The 20,034-nt window shown below is 42.1% G+C and overlaps 1 protein-coding gene across 1 annotated transcript in view; it reads left to right on the forward strand.

Annotated features, from left to right (window-relative positions):
- CNGB3 (cyclic nucleotide gated channel subunit beta 3) overlaps window positions 1-20,034 on the forward strand; it is a 246,521-nt gene that overhangs the window by 119,656 nt on the left and 106,831 nt on the right. The window contains exons 5-8 of the mRNA XM_088471523.1: window positions 416-567; window positions 10,668-10,883; window positions 15,315-15,523; window positions 19,438-19,488. Of these exons, the coding sequence (XP_088327649.1) occupies window positions 416-567; window positions 10,668-10,883; window positions 15,315-15,523; window positions 19,438-19,488 (628 nt within the window). The remainder of the gene's footprint in view (window positions 1-415; window positions 568-10,667; window positions 10,884-15,314; window positions 15,524-19,437; window positions 19,489-20,034) is intronic.

The raw sequence follows: 20,034 nt of genomic DNA on the forward strand, positions 1-20,034 counted from the left end.
CCTATTAGTAAATGCTTTTGCCGCATCTAAAAGAAATGGTATAAAATATGGGCGCAAGTCACATGTACTGTAAGTGTCTGTGAATTGTGCCCCCATAACCAGGCGCATATTCTAATATTTTTGCTAGCCCCCAAACTTAAGATAGTTGCCGCTTTGCACATGGTTGCAGTTGCTGCTTTTTTAGTGAACACAATCTGTGCCTGCGATCTGGGGCGCAAAACGGACAACACTGCTTCAGGTACGCGGTCTGCAAAAAATGCTAATTTGCTAACATGGTACATTTTCTCACACAAGTCTTCTGCATGACATATCCAGTATCCATCTTTCTTTTTTGGCTCTAGGGCAGTATTCCTCTCCTAAGTAAGAATAAGATAATTGTACTATGTGTTAACTTTCTCATTCTTTGATTTGACAGGGAGAATGAACAAGATGAGGCCACCGGCACCAATGAGCTTGCAGATGCCAGAATTCATGATCTGGTTAAACGCATGCGGGAGAGAACCAGTCATTACAAAGAGAAACTGGCTGATGCAGACGTTTCATCAGAAGAACCAAGCCCTACAACAAGTAATTATGTAACTTATTAGAGTGCTACATGTAATAAATTCAATAAAATGATTACCTGTTATCGACCAAGAAAGTTGTTGGCTGCATTGCAAAATGTTGTAATTGGACCATCCCAGCTCCCCAATCATACCAAAACCACAGACCTTTGTTTTCTACTGTATATATCTGACCAGTATATAGTGCAGCGCCATCTGACTACAATACATTCCCATCTGACCAGTATATAGTGCAGTGCCATCTGACTACAAATTGTACAATACATTCCCATCTGCCTAGTATATAGTGCAGTGCCATCTGACTAGTATACAATACATTCCCATCTGCCTAGTATACAACACATTCCCATCTGACCAGTATATAGCGCAATACCATCTGACTAGTATACAACACATTTCCATCTGATCAGTATATAGTGCAGTGCCATCTGATTTAATATTGTATAATATGTTCCCATCTGATCAGTATATAGTGCAGTGCCATCTGACTAGTATACAATACATTCCCATCTGCCTAGTATATAGTGCAGTGACATCTGACTAGTATACAATGTATTCCCATCTGCCTAGTATACATCACATTCCCATCTGACCAGTATATAGCGCAATACCATCTGACTAGTATACAACACATTTCCATCTCATCAGTATATAGTGCAGTGCCATCTGATTTAATATTGTATAATATGTTCCCATCTGATCAGTATATAGTGCAGTGCCATCTGATTTAATACTGTATAATACGTTCCCATCTGATCAGTATATAGTGTATAGTGCAGTGCTATCTGATTTAATACTGTATAATATGTTCCCATCTGATCAGTATATAGTGCAGTACCATGTGATTTAATACTGTATAATACGTTCCCGTCTGATCAGTATATAGTGCTGTGCAATCTGATTTAATACTGTATAATACGTTCCCATCTGATCAGTATATAGTGCAGTGCCACCTGATCTAATACTGTATAATATGTTCCCATCTAATCAGTATATAGTGCAGTACTATCTGACTAGTATACAATACATTCCCTCTGACCAATACACAATGTATCTGTAAGACTGTACAATACTACCAGTTGTGTAACAAGGGATTATGCATACAGGTTTGGAAGTACTTGTCCTTCTACATTATGTAGTTAGTTATTTTTTTCCTACACTGGCAGGTGTTTATATAGTGCCACCACCCACCCATCTAATTGCATTCTCCCCCTCTTCCCCCTCCATCCCTCGTTACTACCAACCCACCCCTGTTATTCATCAGCCCTCAATATCTGAATCACTCCCCTTCATTATTTTGCTTCATCACCCCTACACCCCTCTTGTTCTTCTCACACTTTGAATACTCCGTGCTTATAATTCATTACCTTTACCTCACACTTAATTATCTCCCATCACCATTCACCACACAGGTTATATTAATCACTATTATCTCTCCTAATCCCCCCATCCCACCCCTGTTCATCATCTCCACCACCAACCACCTTCATCCTCCTACCAACCATCTCTACTCATTAACCTGCTGCTATTGTTCTTCGTCCTTTGAAACTTGTTTTACTTCATATAGTAGAAGTGGTGGGAGATGAGCATCAATCTGTCCCAGCTCCAACTGTATACAAAGATGCACAACAATGCACCATGAAGTATTTTCCAAACAGTATGAAATACAGCACTATCTGAATAATATATAATGCAGCCTAGACCAGCCTACATCTGAATGGTATATAATATAGACCCATCTACTTGTATACAGTGCACATGACAGCATAGTAGTTATCGGTTCTCCCAGTGTTTGGGTGGATTTCCTCCAAGTGCTCCCATTTCCTCCCACAGTAAAAGACATACTGGTAGGTTACTTGTCTTTTGCTAAAAAATAATTGGATGTGCATGTCTGTAGGTCTTTTCCCAAGTAAGTGTAGAGCACAAATGTCCACTTCTAATAATCCCCCTTCTGAACTTATACAGTGTTTGATTTGTAGATGTAAGAATGCAGTTAAAGCAATTGTATCCTTATCTATCTCCAAACATTGAAAAAATTCAGTATTGGGACATCAGAAAAAGTTATTGTGGCCACATCCTATTTAGGGTCCACATCACTCTGAGCATGTCTAGTGCTTTCAAAGCATTAGGCTGCTCCAATCCCCTCTTCAATCTGCTAAAAACATCTGTCATGTCCCAAATGTACCCAAATTCTGATAACTAGGATGGTGGGATTGTCCCACCTAATTCAGGACAGTTGGGTGTACTTACTATGCCTACACCAAAAACTGCCAATGGAAGTAAATATTTCAGTACATTCTCTATTTACCAGTTTGCCCTCATTTCAATAATGTCTCTGGTGAACATCCTTCAATAGTAACAGTATACAGCACCTCACAGTCCTGGAGGTAGAGCCAATAATGTACAGTACTATGACTACGACTAGTAGAGGCTGGCTACTGTCTGTGGCTCGCTCCAGTTACGCAGTCTGTGGGTCCCCACAGATTCGCAAATCTCTAAGCTCAATTTTATGTGAACAAAGTGCTATTATACCTACTATTCAGTCTACCACTGCCACTGGCTTGGTGCAATGGTTGGTGAAGATTTGCATATAGATAAATCCATTAAATATAAAATCCAAAACTCAGGAACAGTGGGGAGTAAAAGACTTGTTATTTTCTCAGATGTCTCTCATATATTTCGCCAATAGCCCAACAATGAGGAGCTCTGCCACCAGATATGGGTACATTTAACTATAAGGTACCACTGTTCCTTGTCTAGATCTGCTGCACATTCAGTTTTCTATTCCAAGCCAAGACAAAGACTGGGAGATAGGTAGAAGATACCTCTAGATCTAATAAGAAATGCTTTTTAATATATTCATCATCACACGGGGATATCTCATTGGGAGTTTTGATAATGTGGCTTGCCCTAATGCCATTATCAGTGGATTTATAGCATTGCCACAATAGCTTTAGAGAAATTAAATAGATAATATCTAGAAACTTTAGGTTGCTTAAACAGGATAATGTACTCCGAGATCTGTTACCTACTCATCCTCGTGTGAAGTTTCACAAGAATAGGTCACTAAAAACTAGGGATGTGCAGGCTCGGTTCTACTCGGTTCCGTTCATTTTTTTTTACCGAATCTTATTGGCTATCCAAAACTCATGACAGCTGAAACCCAATAAGATTCGGGAAAAAAATCCGAACGGAACCGAGTAGAACCGAGCCTGCACATCCCTACTAAAAACAATCTTAGCTCCTAGTCATTAGATCAGCCAAGGAAAATTAATTTCACCAATAATAAAATCATGAACAAGGACTCCATACAGACCAATACTAATTGGCTAGTCTCAAGACCCCACAGATTCTTTAAGTGCGGCAAAACAAAGTGCACCATGTGTTCCCACATCGCTAGATGCACTTGGAGAGGCTCTTAAACAACTTAGTGACCCCAACTTTTATGTCACTCTAACCAAAGACCCGACCGCTCCTTTCCTATTGGAATTCAAATAATTATTAGATACTGCAGTCACTTCAGGGATCATTTCTAAAGAAGAGTATCGTTTTCTTTTACCCCAGCACCCTACCACTCCTACTTTTTATTTTTTACCCAAAATTCACAAGTCCCTCACAGAACCCCCTGGAGACCCTATAATTTGTGGTGTTAATTCTCTTATGTCCAATCTTTCTTTTTACCTTGATTCTTTTCTTCAGCCTCGTGTCACCTCACTGAGGTCACACCTAAAAGTTACTACACATTTCCTTACCTTGATAGGTAATTTGGAATGGAAACCTACATATGTATTTTTAACTCTTGACGTTACTGCATTATATACTCCTATCCCACATCTCAAAGGGGTTGAGGTCCTTGATAAAAGACTGCATCTGGATGGTGACCTCAGAGAGGAACATCAGTCTTTTCTTCTTCAATGTGTCTCATTTATTTTAACTCACAATAATTTTCTTTTTCTTGAAACACATTATCTCCAGGTGATGGGTACGGCCATGGGAACCAGGTTCGCCCCCAGCTATGCTAACCTCTACATGGGCGACTTCGAAAAAACCCATGTGTGGGGTGACCGCTGGGTGGCGAACCTGGTTTTCTATGGCCGTTATATTGATGATCTATTTTTTATTTGGGTTGGGGATCTTATTTCTGCCACTTCTTTTGTCACTTCTCGCAACACAAATTCTTACAATCTTCATTTTACTTCTCTATAAGATACGAGTACAGTCAATTTTCTTGACTTGACCCTTCAGGTTCTTGACGGGAAAATTATTACATCTAATTACACTAAACCTGTCAATACAAACGCCTATCTACATTACAAAAGTGATAATTTTGCCCCTTGGAAACGTAAAATACCGAAGGGACAATTTAAGCACCTTCGACACAATTGTTCCATGGTAGAAACGTTTTCCAATCCAGCAAAGGATATATTAGACTCTTTTGTACAAAGAGGCTATCCTCAACCATTATTTTATAGAACATATCTAGAAGTCCTCAATATGGATAGGGATTCCCTCCTTTGCTCTAAGAAGGGATCTGGTGATTCTAAAACTCACACTGAGGGAGGGATGGAGAGGGATTTTTCATTTGTTTGGAAATATAACAATAGCTTTAGAGAAATTAAATAGATAATTCTAGAAACTTTAGGTTGCTTAAACAGGATAATGTACTCTGAGATCTGTTACCTACTCATCCTCGTGTGACGTTTCGCAAGAATAGGTCACTAAAAACAATCTTAGCTCCTAGTCATTTAGATCAGCCAAGGAAAATTAATTCCACCAATACTAAAATCACGAACAAGGACTCCATACAGACCAATACTAATTGGCTAGTCTCAAGACCCCACGGATTCTTTAAGTGCAGCAAAACAAAGTGTACCATGTGTTCCCATATGGCTAGATGCACTACAGAGATTATTATACCCTTCTCTGGAGACAAATATATATTGAGTTCTTTTATGAACTGTGATTCAAAATTTATCATTTATGTTCTCTCTTGTGACTGTGGCCTCTTTTATATGGAGCATACTATTAGACCCCTGAGAATCCGTTTTATGGAAAACAGGAGAAATATTCTTAACCAGAGTACTCTACATAGTGTACCAAGACATTTTAATGCAAAACACAATAGTGACCCTACTTGCCTTACAATAATTGGTTTGGAGATTATTGCCCCTACATCTAGAGGTGGCAATAGGTTTAATAAATTATGCAGTCGTGAAGTATTCTGGATGCTTAATTTTAATTCTTTACATCCTGATGGCATGAATGAAACCATGGAACTCAACTCAGTTATTAGTTAAGTTGCCCTTCTCTTTTTATTCCCCTTTCCTCTTCTTCCCCTTTCCCCCTCCCTCCTCCCCCCAAGTTATTTTAGTTTATTTAATTTTATTTGATTTTGTTTTTAGATCATTTATACATCATTTGTTTGAATCTATATATAATTTTTTTATCGATGATATTTATCCTTTTTGTTTACTTTATCTCTTATATTTAACTACTAGAAAATAGATGGTTCCTATTGGTCCCTTCAACAATATTTCTGGTGTACTCTGTTTATTTCTCTTGTGCCATTTGGTCTAATTTTTTTATATTTGCATTTATATATGCACTTATATTCTTTCCCCATTCTATTCATTATTATTCCATATTGTTATATAGAGACATGCGATTCACCCCTTCAGAACTTTGTCAATTATTATTTTATCTATTGACTATTCTATTCTCACATATCATGCATTCTTATCAATCACATGAGCGCTTCTGACAGGAGCGCTACGCTATGTACCCACGTGAGCTTTGTTTATCTCTAGCCCACTGCTGTATCACATGACATGGGTCATGTGATCGGGACATGCCCACAAGGCAGCATTAGGCTTGTTATCTGTAGACTGAACGGGGACTGTGAGCCAGTACATCACATGACAACTGGCGGTCAAGTGATCAGCGGTACACAGATGGATTTCAGCAGTTCTGAACGGGTTTGCCACGTTTTATTTTCCTTTTCATTATTGTTTATATATATATATTTTTAAAGATGGGATTGGGTAAGATTGCCTTCGATATTAGTGTATTAATTAATTATTTGGTGATGGACGGTTTTTAAAAATTTTTATTTATCTGTAATTGACACATGTGTATAAAATTTCCTCATTATGATATGGGTATAATAAGGGGATTTCCCTGACAATGAACATGCACTCCAGAGGAAGCTGAGCATCCATAGCTCAGGGAAACGCGCTGAGACCATTATAAACACACTATCCGGACTCCTGGGATTGCTTGGATTATCACCACCAGATTCTATGTGCCCTTCTGATATCATTATTGTGGCAGTGGATTTCTCCTTGTGGATTGTGCTTCAGCCCTCCTTGTGGACTCGCTGGATGCCAGAGGATTTCCTTTCAAGCCATTTCAGCCATCAATTTGGTAAAGCTTATTCTGCTGCTAATTAACTTTTCATTTGGGACATTGTCAGGAATACATTTCATCTTTTCTCCAATATACCTCATTGTCCTAGGAGTGGACTTCTACTGTGTGCTCTAATATACTCTCCATATTCATATGTGGTTCATTTGTCAGTTTTGCTTTTAGACATGTCATATTATTTATTTTAGATGTATAAATAAATGTTTATATTTTGATTTATTACCGTCCATCATTTATATTTATTTTTATTAGGTTGTAGCACTGGGTATATTTACATATATATTTTATATATGTATATTCTTTCATTGCCTATGGGCTTGCCTGTTTCTCAAACACTTTTGGATCCACGTCTAGAGGTTTGCGACTGTATGCCCGCAGCTCCTGAGTGGGCTATATTGGGTACACTGCCGAAGGGCACTATGGGGTCTAAGGTTGGTAGGAAATTTTTACATGCCATATTGCCTGCGGCATAAAAATAGAAGTACTTAAAGGAGTCAAGAGGGGTGGGAAACGGGTACTAATTACCCAGGCCCAGGCTTCCTGAGGGGCCCGGTCTGTTGCCACCCCCCCTCCCTCTTTCATTACAGCAGCCCACTGAGAGACTGCTCATGGCTGCTAAGTAGCAGCCGCAGCAGTCTCCTATGCCTGTGGGGGGAGCGATCACACTGATCGTGTCCCCCCACTGGCTATGCGCTGGGCTCAGGGGGCTCATAGCACCCCCTCCCAAGCATGAGGTGCTGCAAAAATATAGTTTTTAGTATTTTTTCCCCTAAGGGGGCATGCTCACGCTTCCTGTGAATAGGCCACTTCCCCTTCACCCGGGCCCAGCATCACTCTTGGCACGCCTGGAAGTACTATCTTGTGAAATAAAGCCCTGGTGTTGGTTCCCCCTGGTCTCCCCATTGCCTTCATTACAAATATACATTTAAACCCCTCTCTTTGCTCTCTGTCTTGGGCTGGCCTCTCTCATTCGTTATACAACATTCCCTGCACTTTATTTCTTACTCTTTGCATGATAACATATTTTTTATATGAACATTCTATTGATATACTTGTATGGTGTGCCATGTATAGATGTGTTCACATACATCCATCCTGAAAATAACACCAAATAGCCCTGTTTGGTGCGTCATGAATTTTGCAACGAAGTCGCGGTATGCGCCTCGCCACAGACTTTTTCACAAAATATGAGTCTTAAGCTGGGTACACACTATATAATATATTGTACAATATATCGTTAAGACGCGTTCCGACATCGTATAGTGTGTCAAATAAAAAAACAGAAGTGGCACTATAAGTGTACCTCTGCACAATTACCTTGAAATAAATAACTTCCTTGAAAAGACTAGAAAGAGCCGTGTGATAGTTTATCAATAAAAAGAGAAATCTTCCTATTTATTATTCACATGCTAAATAAAAACGAGAAACAACAATTTAATAAATAATGCTTATAACAGCAATATTTACTTTTAAACATTTTTAAGTGTTATATTGTTTGTCCTGCACTACAGAAAGTTCAAGGGAAATCTTTCAACGATATCATTCATTGAACAGATCGTACCTTGTGTATGCACCTTTAGAATCATCTAAAACCCATACACATGCTGCAGTCTCAAGAAAGGTACCTTTTTAGCTACTAATTGAATAGAATAGATTAAAGGCTACAAACGTAACTATCGGAATAATTACCAAATTTCACACAATTGAGTCCAGTGTGGATTATATCTCAGTAAATCCGGTGATTATAGCCCGACGCCAGATGTGATGAATAGGAGTCCACCATAGATATTATAAATAGGTAACTTGCAAGATAAAGTAGGTGTCTTGTGAGACGCCGTCCCATAGGGAATGGAGCTCCCAGATAGATCATTTTGCAGCTTAGTGCAGGCGGACTGAGCGATGCTTTCTCTCACAGTACGGAGGATGTCATCAGCGGTGCAGTATTGGTTGTCCCACACAGAGAAAGTACGCTGCCAGACGGTGTCTGTATTCGAGTTCACCCAAAGTCCCCGGCATAGACGTCAGTCCGTGGTAGCTGGTACTGTTATTTAGGAAATGTAGTATATTAGCAGTGTAGGGTAATAGTGTTGGATAATAGTGTGTACATTCGATCTGTCACTAACAACGGTCATTCATCGCATCATCCCATTTCTGTTCTGCACATCAGATTGGACAATGCAATGAACAACCTAGTACTATTACATGCAGCATGTAATGACACATTGCGCTGTTGCACACCGGAACATGCAGTGTGTATGGCGTGCGCAGTGTATCGTTACATCGCATCGCTCCGTCGCTGGGTGCACACATTGTAGAGTGTGTACCCAGCTTTAGTCACATCACTAATGCGACAATATCACAATGCACGGGTACCCTGGACACTGGGCCAGGGTAAAACAGCAAAAGATGGAAGACTAATATGAGATATACACATCATGCTTCGCGCCACGTATCCTTGTGCTTAATTTGTGACTTTACACCAATGCCTTTGGGACAAAAATACCAGTCCTACATGCCTAATACACTAGAAGCAACTTTGTAAATGGCTATGATGTGAACAAGTCACAAAATTTAGGAAAAAGTATGGAAATCAAGTGAGTCGCTCCCCAAGGTGTAGCATCTAAGGGCCATATTCAATTTGAGGCGAAAACCCGTTATCGGCGATAATTAATCGCCTATTGTAATCATCCCCATATTAAATTACAAAGACTTTTCACCGGTGCGAAAAGTCAATGTAAAAAAACAGGGATAATTTTTTGCCAGCCTCTAGCTGGTGAAAAAAAGTGCAGAATTGGGGATAGGGGTGAAGGCTTAAAAAAAATCCCTGCACCCCTGGGAATGGCCTCTAAAATTAATGTATGTAAAAAAAAAATAGGGACACCCCAAAAAATTAACCTTCATTTTGGGGGTAAAGAAAAAAATGAGGGAACACACTTCTGAAATAGCGATAATAAATCCAGAGGGGTTCCCAAGTATGCGGCAGGTGTTTTCTTCATTGCGTGGAGTAGCGCCAGGTGCATTTTTGAAGATTCTTTAAAAATTATTTTAGGAACTTAAAAATATGCTTGCACCCATTTTCAAGTACCCCAAATTTGATGGGCATAGTTATTTTTGCCCCAAATAAAAGCTAAATGCTCTTCTGCATCACCTTCTTCAAAGCCGCATTTATGCACCTGCGGCGGCTATTTAAAAACCTGACTTCCTTTAGCAGGCAAAAACGGGGGTACCCATAGTGATCCCCCATGTCAGGACATCTTTAGGGGGGGCCAAGGATGATTTCCCAAAAATTCCAAAAATTTTTCACCGCTTCCTGTTTCGCCGGGTCCTGTTACCGTGTCCTTTGAAATTGAATACGGGGAATATCGGGCACGTGCGCGATACTTTTCCGCCTTGAAAACAGGCAAAGGAGGCAAAAAGTCTGGACTTTTCGCCTCAAATTGAATACGGCCCTAAGGCGCTCGATGTGTCTCATGCTATATGGCGCAGAAGGGATAGCAGTATGAGGACACATCTATATGTCTCTATTTGTTTATGTACTCTAACATGACATTACTGTGTTCTTTTATATTTGTCTTTGACCAGTAAAGATTAAGTTTGTTTAATAAACAAATACAAATGATGGGACCTAAGTACCAATATAACAATATACGAGGGCATGTAACACCTATTTTATATTTACAGCTCCAGCCAAAAAGAAACTTCCTAAACCTCCACCTCCACCGACTATAAAAGAGGAAGAGGAAGGCGGTGACAAGGAAAAAGATGTTGAACAGGGAACACAGCCAGCACCAGCAGAGGAACATTATTGCAATATGCTCTGCTGCAAGTTTAAGAGACGCTCATTTACACATTACCTAAACAAGTTCAAGATACCTGAATCCATGGATGGTTATACTGGTAGGGCGTGTTTTTCTGGGGTTCCAAAAACTGGTTTCGATTAAAAGGATGGCAGAAATAAATGAAATAAGATACAACCATTAAAGAGAAAAATAACATCTTTCAGTCACATTTTAATATTATTAAAAAAACATGCATTTTATTTATTGTTTGTTCTTGTTAAAGTAACTACGTTCATCCTGTTGATGTCAGTGACTAGTCTTCTCCGTATACAACAGTGTAAACAGTAACACCTGCAGACTATAATACCTACAAACATAGGTTAGAAATTTGACATCTGAATGATTTTTAGGGGTCTATGTATTAAGCCTTGGATAGAGATACAGTGATCTGATATAAAGTACCAACCAATCAGCTCCTAACTGTCATTATTCAAACATAGCCTGTAAAGTCATAGGAAAACTCAGGGGGAAGGGTTCGGTTGTCTGAAAAAACCCCTCCTCAGCCCACACCACAACCACAAGTGAAATAGTAATAGAATAGAATGTTACTAGTACTGCATGTTCTTCTCAGTATCACAAATTAAATAATTAGCACCACCTGTGGATCTTTTAACACATGTCAGCCAGTAATAAATACACCTATGCTCCAACTAGAAGATCTGGAAAAGATGCACTGTTAGAGGTGCACTGATCAATAGGGTTAATTATTAATACTGTATTATACACTATCCAGTGCATAAGGAGACCAATATGTACATTATACAGTATATGTCCAGGGTAGTGCTAGGTTCTTCTGCTGCTCCCCCAGACTCCCGTACTTGCTCCCATGCCCTGGAATGGTGCCCACATCTGAAATAAAAACATTAATCTCAGGCAGGATGGCCCTACTGCCGCATCTAATGGCTTACTGTGATCACTGATCCTGTATATGCTGAAATTATGACACACAATATACTTTGTCTGACGCATTTCAAAGCTGGATAAGTGCTAATTATGCCCTCTTCATGGACTGGCCACTCTCAGGCATTTGGAAACCCCCCTCTAGAAATCCTGTGTTTGCCATTGAAAGTGATTTTATCTCTCTCCAAGGCTTAGTACATAGACCCCATTATTTGGTGTAAATAGTATGGTCTGTGCAGAGCTTTTATGCTTTATCCTATATCTGTGTGGTTTCCTTTGGGTGCTGTCAGTGCTGAAGTAATGCGATTTTGCACGCTGTGCCAGATCTGCCCGCGGTCATATTATGTAGTGATGTCATGTTGAGGTGGCAGGGCTGCTGGCACCAGAAAATACAGAAGTACCCGTAGCATGTTTAGGATGTGCCAAGCTTTTGTACAGGCTGCAGGGTGCAACACCCTGCAAGCCAAATGCTGGCTCCATGGGGCACTCTGAGCCAGGAGTGTATTAAGAGAGGAAGGGGCCCTTGTGCATTCCCTGCCCGGGGCCCCCTCTCTTTCCGGCGGCTGGAAGCGGACTGACCGCAGCAGTAGATTCTGGGCACTAGTGTGTAGATCGCAGTGACTACGCAGACCCATCGCAGAGTGATGGGGGGTGGTTGGCGAAACGCAGGCATTACAGGGACGTGTATAATTAAGCCCCTGTGACGGCATACGCAGCCTGAGCTCTAGATACCGATAGGAAATTTAGCAGTTTGTGAGTGAGGTCTGACCTGCCTTAATTGTGTGTGAGGCTCCGATGGTACTCGATGGTACCGATGTTTTTGCAGACTTGCAAGGTATTATGGATGTGATTGCAGTCATTTGCATAATTTCGCAGCAAATTTTGAACCAAGTCATATGAGGATATATTTTTACACCAAGACGTATGAGGATATACAGTATATGTATGTTTTCATGTTTTTCTGATTTACAATTGCATACATGGAATTGATCTGAATATCTGTTTAATGAGTTTACAATTATCTGTTATTAGTTGTAATCACTTATAACTATTCTATGCACATTAGTGTGTGTTCTGTGGTTTTTTTAAGCATTGCTGTGAAACTACAGGTACCAGCCGGCCCGTAATGCCCCGCATGCTGGTACTTGTGATTCCCCAAGTACCAGAATGCAGGGGAGGTTTGGGACCTGTGGTTCTACAGCAAGAGACAATATTATCACATCTAAGTTTTACACCACTCCACACTATCAACGCCAGGGGTGCCAGGGATAGCCCCGGGCTACCACCCTAGGTCTGGTGTGCCCTGGAGAAGGGGGCCCCTTTATTGGGGGGAGTCCCCACCTCCCCAGGGATCCCTGACCTGGGCTGACTAGTGGTCAGGGATAATGCTTTGCAGTGGCGTAAGTTCATCTCAGTTGCCCGGAGGCAAGATAAATGTTGGTGCCCCCCCCCTAACATGGCAGAATGATAAAATATATGCTTTAAAAATATATAATCTCACCCCTACCCCCCCCCCCCTGCCGAGTCCAACGTCAGGCAACGACCCCACCCCACCCCTCATCAGGTTTGGCTTGCCAGACACTGTGACAGCAGACAGACTTACTTGATTTTTACTGCCTGTCACCCCAGTCACAGTGCCACAGCCCGCTGCGCTGCCCACACAGATCCTCTCCCGGGTCCCGGCTGCACTCACCACAGTGTCTTCACCACGGTCCGGTCTGCAGGGTTGGGTGGCTCCTCAGAGTAAGGGGCACGGGGCAGGCACATGGTGAGGTTGTGGGCGGTCACATCATATGTGACGTCCGCAGCCCGCCGAGAGCACAAAGTGTGTAGTGGAGCCGGAGGAGGAGCGCCACTGATGCTGATTGGCGCTCATCTCAGCAGCTCCTCTCTCTGGCTTTCTTTTTTTTACAGCGAAGCCGGCAGTAGCGGTACCGGTGTAGATGCGGTCGCGGTGGAACGGCCGGGACCCTGGAGACAATGGAGCCAGCTCAGCCAGATGCCCCCTTCAGGGCTGGGCACCTGGCGGCAACTGACTCCATTGTCTCCGGGAGTACCGCCACTGAAGCTTTGGCCGAGGCACCCATTGAAATGGTTTCCCTGGCTGTGGCATTACTACCCCCCCCCCCCGCTAGAAAGAGTCCAGTGCAGGACCAGCTCAAGGTACGTTCGACCAGTGCAGTCGAACAGGGGCGCCACCCCATAGAGGGCGCACACTTTCCAACCATCCCAATTTCAGTGGGACAGTCCTGTTTTTGGGGCACTGCTCCACTTTTCCACCCATGGGCCGAAGTGTCTTGCGGGCGGTCGGGAGGTTAGGCATCCCACCGGACCCCGGAGAGGCTGAATGGATGCCTCCTGCTGCATTACCATATCTGCAAGGATCGCAATTGCAAAGCTGCCTGTGTGCATACATCATATATCTATAGCCTGTGTGCATATATCATATATCTATAGCCTGCGTGCATGCATCATATATCTATAGCCTGCGTGCATGCATCATATATCTATAGCCTGCGTGCATGCATCATATATCTATAGCCTGCGTGCATGCATCATATATCTATAGCCTGCGTGCATGCATCATATATCTATAGCCTGCGTGCATGCATCATATATCTATAGCCTGCGTGCATGCATCATATATCTATAGCCTGCGTGCATGCATCATATATCTATAGCCTGCGTGCATATATCATATATCTATAGCCTGCGTGCATGCATCATATATTCATATATCTATAGTCTGTGTGCATATATCATATATCTATAGCCTGTGTGCATGCATCATATATCTATAGCCTGTGTGCATGCATCATATATCTATAGCCTGCATTCATATATCATATATCTATAGCCTGCGTGCATGCATCATATATCTATAGCCTGTGTGCAGCATTGCAATTGCGATCCTTGCTGGATCAGGCCCTTAGAACAATACTGGCTGCCAGAGGCAGAGCCAGGTAGAGTACACATACCAACATTTCAGAATGTCATTTAATATTCTATAAGAAACATTATTTTCTTTTACATGCTTTTTTTACTGTAGTAAGTAATGTGACTTTAGTACTATATAATTTACAAAATGCCTATAAAACAAACATACACCTTACTACATGTAAAAATTTAGATTTTATGCATAAATAAACTGACTTGCATCCAACACTAAATGATCCCTGTCAGGGCCATTACTAGGGTAGTGCGACCAGAGCCATGGCACAGGGCACCGCAGGGCAGGGGGCGCTGTTTGGGCCTGTCAGTTTTCCGGTTTATTATCATTCTCACATGTAACTTCCTCTTCTTTTATCCCCAGCATCTCCTGGCCTCCCCTATCTCTTCCCTGGCCCTTCCCCATGAGGCCATGGCCCTTTTCCAGGGGCACTATCTTATGTCCCTATTTAAAAAATGGGGGGGGGAGGGGCAAAGCTCTCTCTGGCATAGGACACCAAAAAATCACTAGTTACGGCTCTGATCCCTGTTATTTTTGATGATTAATGATATGCGCAGGTGACAAAGATAATGTTATATTTAACAACTGTTTATATTATTCATAAAACTTCTCAACATGTAAATAATCTTATTTACCTAGATCCCCTCTATCTGTTTTGGCTGTTTATCGTTGCTGTGTCTTTCAACTGGAACTGCTGGTTCATTCCACTCCGATGTGTATTTCCCTATCAAGTCTCGGACAACCTCTTGTACTGGATGATCATCGACTATACATGTGATATTTGCTATCTTCTGGATATTTTCGTGTTTCAGCCACGTCTACAATTTGTTAAAGGAGGTGACATAATCGTAAGTATAACTTACCGTAATTGTAGCTCTTTCCAGCTTAAATTTCAAATGAAGCATCTTCCTATATTATTTATTATATACTGTTTTCTACAAACTGTGGGGCTCATTCATGACTGACTAGTTTTTAGCACCCTTGCACCTACTATTGCGTAATTGGGCCTGATCCAGAGTCGCACGCAAAAGCAAAAAAAAACAACACAATTCTGGCGCTTCTAGCTAGTCACTGTAACTCATATATAAGTAAGATAGAACTGCAGCAGATAACCAACCTCTGTGTATGTTGGTAATTTGGAGAAACCGAAAAAAAGCTAAATCTGCGCTGACTCTATATTAAATCAAATAGATGATTAGAAAAGTAATAATGCAATAATGAATGTACGTAAATACACAATAAATATTTAATATCCACTAAGGATGCCACATAAAATCAATAACAAAAATAAATACATATAACAATCTAAAAATTCAATCTAATATTGTACTTTGAAATGATTATAACACTGTGTAACTATTAAATGTATCGATACAAAAGTTGCCAATAGCTGTAGTCCAGCACAACAAAAGCAAATGCAGCAGCGTGAATTGGCGGTCACCCGTCTGTGAGTCTATGTGCATGGCATACAAGTGCCTTCCCTTGTGTACATCCATGTAGCCGAATATGCAAGGACTGAGACGTCCACTTTCAGCATATGTGCACGCTGTAATGCTGACTGTTTCGTCCTTATGGGCCACCATCGGTCGCACCATAAAAACTTGCACCAGCCCTATGGCAGTTGCAGTTTCTCCATTTTATCCTGGCCTCCTCTGCGGGGCCGGTTCTAAACTAAGTGGAGTCCAGAGCAAAAATTTTGTTTGGTGCATGAGGGTCTCTTCTTACCTATATCGTGGTTTCTCTGCAACGGGAAACTTCTAAAGAAATGTAGCCTCCCTGGGCAGACAGTGTCTTAAGCTGGTATTCATTATGCACATAGGAGATCATTTAGTATGGAAGCCACTTGTTTGTGTAGGAATAATATGCCATCGTGCAACAGAGGTAGAACCACATAATACATATTATAGAAGTTTTGGGGCATGGCAAACTGTGAACTTCTCCAATCAAACATACTGGAGAGACGCATCCTCCTATGCCTCTTCAGTGCCATCCTATTGCATCTCTACAGCACCATCCCATGTGTCTCTATAATGCCATTGCCCTTGCATGTCTTCAGTACCATTGCCCTGCTTGTCTCCTGCATCTCTCCAGCTCAGCCCCTGTGGATCTCCAGCTTCCCTTCTGTTTCTCCAGCTCACACCCCTGAGTCTCTCGCGCTCACACCCCTCAGTGCCCTGCGTCTCTCCAGCTCCCCTTCTGTCTCTCCAGCTCACACCCCTGTGTCTCTCCCACTCACACCCCTGCGTCTCTCCAGCTCACATCCCTGCATCTCTTTTGTTCACCCCCTGCCTCCCTCCAGCTCAGCCTCCTGCATCTTTCCAGCTCAGCTCCTGCATCTCTCCAGCTCTCCTTCTGTCTCTCCAGCTCACACCCCTATGTTTCTCAGCTCAGCCCCCTACATGTCTCCAGCTCACACCCTTATGTCTCTCCAGCTCACACACCTATGTCTCTCAGTTCAGCCCCCTGCATGTCTCCAACTCACACCCTGACTTCTCTCCAGCTCACACCCCTGCATCTTTCCATCTCCCCTTCTGTCTCTCCAGCTCACACCCCTTCCCTCCTGTTTCAATTCAGAGCTCCTCTACCTTCTTGTTTTTGGGCCATCACAGTGACTGGTCGTTTGGCCCCTGCTCTTCTTTGCGGAACAGCAGCATGAAGTCATGTACACAGCACCAGAAAAAAATATACAAGGGGCTTCCGAGACCTACGAGAGGCATCCGCGGCCCAAGAGAGTACACTAGCACTGCCTACTTCATCCACTCATGTGGAAGGCAGGGAGGATTCTCTATGGGATTCCTCCTAAAAGAGAAGTCTGTAATTTGCGCACTCACTGCAGAGCCTTGGCAGAGGCAAAACTAGTTCCACCCCATTCCAGCCAACTTTAACCCTGGGTGGGATTGCTGCGGTTGCCCCTTTGTGCAATGTATGCGTCATAGGGGTTTTCTAGAACTTATTGCACATGCGAAGTTGCAAATAATCACTCAACTACGTGAACATCGGCCTTGCATGTGGATTGCGTGCGCCTCAGAATCAGACTCCTTGGGGTATATTTACTAACATGAGAGTTTTTTAGAAGTGGATATGTTGACCATAGCAACCAATCAGATTCTACTTAACATGTAATTAGCACCTTCTAGAAGATAATAGCTAGAATCTGATTGGTGTCTATGGGCAACATTTCCACTTCTAAAAACTCTCACTTTAGTAAATTTACCCCCTTGTGTCTGTTTGGTAAAAAAAAAACTGTGTAACAAAACTGTTCCTCAATTATTCAGACAGCTTTACACACACACTGTGTGTAGTTTGCACATGAAGAAGTCCAGACAAAGTAAAGCCTATTGAACCTACAACCAGGGCCGTAACTAGGGTAGTGCGACCTGTGCCATGGCACAGGGCACCGCAGTGCAGTGGGCGCTGTTTGGGCATGTCAATTTTCCTGTTTATTATCATTCTCACTTGTAGATTCCTCTTTTATCCCTAGCATCTTCTGGCCTCCCCTTTCTGTTCCCTAGCTCTTCCCCATGAGGCTATGGGCCTTTTTCGGGTGCTTTATGTCCCTATTTGAATAATAGAGGGGGCGCCAATGCTTTTTCTAATTACAACTCTGTTTACACCTCTTTTACTGATTTCTCCTAAAGTACCTCTTGTTCAGATAATAAAGGGGGCATCTTATATAACTTTATTTCACAGTTCACTGAGTAGTTTTAAATATCACTTACAATCTAATATTAGAACATTACTGACCACTCCATAATATCCGCAGCGATAACATGCACTAATATTACAGCACTTGTGCAGAGAAAATAACCTTGATGCCAGTTAATTTGAAATTGATTTGATTATCACTGGACATGTCTGTAAATGCAAAACATTCTACCCGGCATTTACAATAAGGGCTGTAGGAGTAGCCAAATCACTAGTCCATTCCTGTTATATCAGTGAAAAAGGCCAATTCAGTATAGCTCTAGTAGCAGGTGTAAATGATAAGAAAACTGCCCATGGATGAAACCATTTATTAAACAGTGTAGTAACAATTAAAATTGCACTTAAAGAAAACAGTGGAATAAGTGCAGGCTGTTCCCCTCCAGTATATAATGTAGATTACCTATAGAGAGAGAAGCATTCAAGCTCATAAACACGAGTATGGTAACAATGGTGTTTGCCATTTTCAATATTTCTTATTGCAAAAAAAAAATCATATGTTATTTTTTATGTAGTTTCAAATAGGTGAAACCTTCTATCCTAGTGAGGGAGTCTCAGGTACACCAGGGCTCTCCCCTACTGAAGTTGGGCTTTATCAGTACTGTATAATTTTGTGCCCTGTGCCATCTCCGCCCCTGGACACATAACTTCATGATGTTATTCCAGGCAAACTCTGCAGGCCAAATGCAGGTGCCGTGGGGCAGCAACGGTGTCTCTCCCAGGGTCCTGTGCCCTGAAGGCCGCACCGCTCACACACCCCAAGTTAAAGCCTAGGCAGGACTAGAATCTTTTTTATTGTTGCAATAAGCGGCAAAAGAAAATCAATAAAAAAAATTACAATCACCACAATTTACCACTGAAATTTTGCCAGGGCCAATAAGTGAAGCTCATCTCCCTGTCTATACTGGCTAGCGGTAAGTTGAATCTTACCCCTTTGTAGGCCAGTCCTGGTCCAATTACGCTACCTAAACCCTGCATTTTTCCTGGCCTGGGTATGTTGCATTGACTTTTGATCATTTTATATTACAATGGTCCCACAGTAACTTTCTTTTCTAATTAGACAGAGCAAAAAATAATAAGGAAAAACTATTGGAAATCTGCAAAGTTTCGGGTAAGTAATTATATGAAATTGTAAATAAAAATGTGTTCTAGATTCAAATTGTAGAATGACAGTATGAGTTGCTAATCATCACTGATCGTAATCTCTGCTAATAATCTCACATACGCACTGGCAATGTTGGACACAGTTGAGCATTTTCTATTCTGCGTATTTGTCTAAATGGCACTGCGCATGCCTCCAGAGTCAGTGCGCACACAGGCCCTGATTCAGAGCCGGACGCTCTGGCAGAGCGCTCGCTCTGAATCAGGGCCAGCCCTCTGAATTTTAGAGCGGCCTCCTGGCCGCTCGCATAGCTGTGGGTGACCACCCACAGCTATAGCGAGCGGCCAAAAAGATGGTCGTGATGGTCTTGACCTTGTGGTAGGGTCTCGTCTGCCGCAAGCCCTGGAGAACTTTTGGCTCTATCAGAGGTGTTCCTATGGGAACGCCTCGGTCTGGCCAACCACGCCCCCGGCACGCTCACCAAAGGGGGCGTGCTGTCACTCACCATCGGCAGCACGCCCCCATTGTAGCGAGACCCATAGCGACAGCTTGCCC

The sequence above is a fragment of the Taudactylus pleione genome, unplaced genomic scaffold, assembly GCF_031769625.1.
Source record: "Taudactylus pleione unplaced genomic scaffold, aTauple2 ptg000114l, whole genome shotgun sequence".
Taxonomy (NCBI): Eukaryota; Metazoa; Chordata; class Amphibia; order Anura; family Myobatrachidae; genus Taudactylus; species Taudactylus pleione.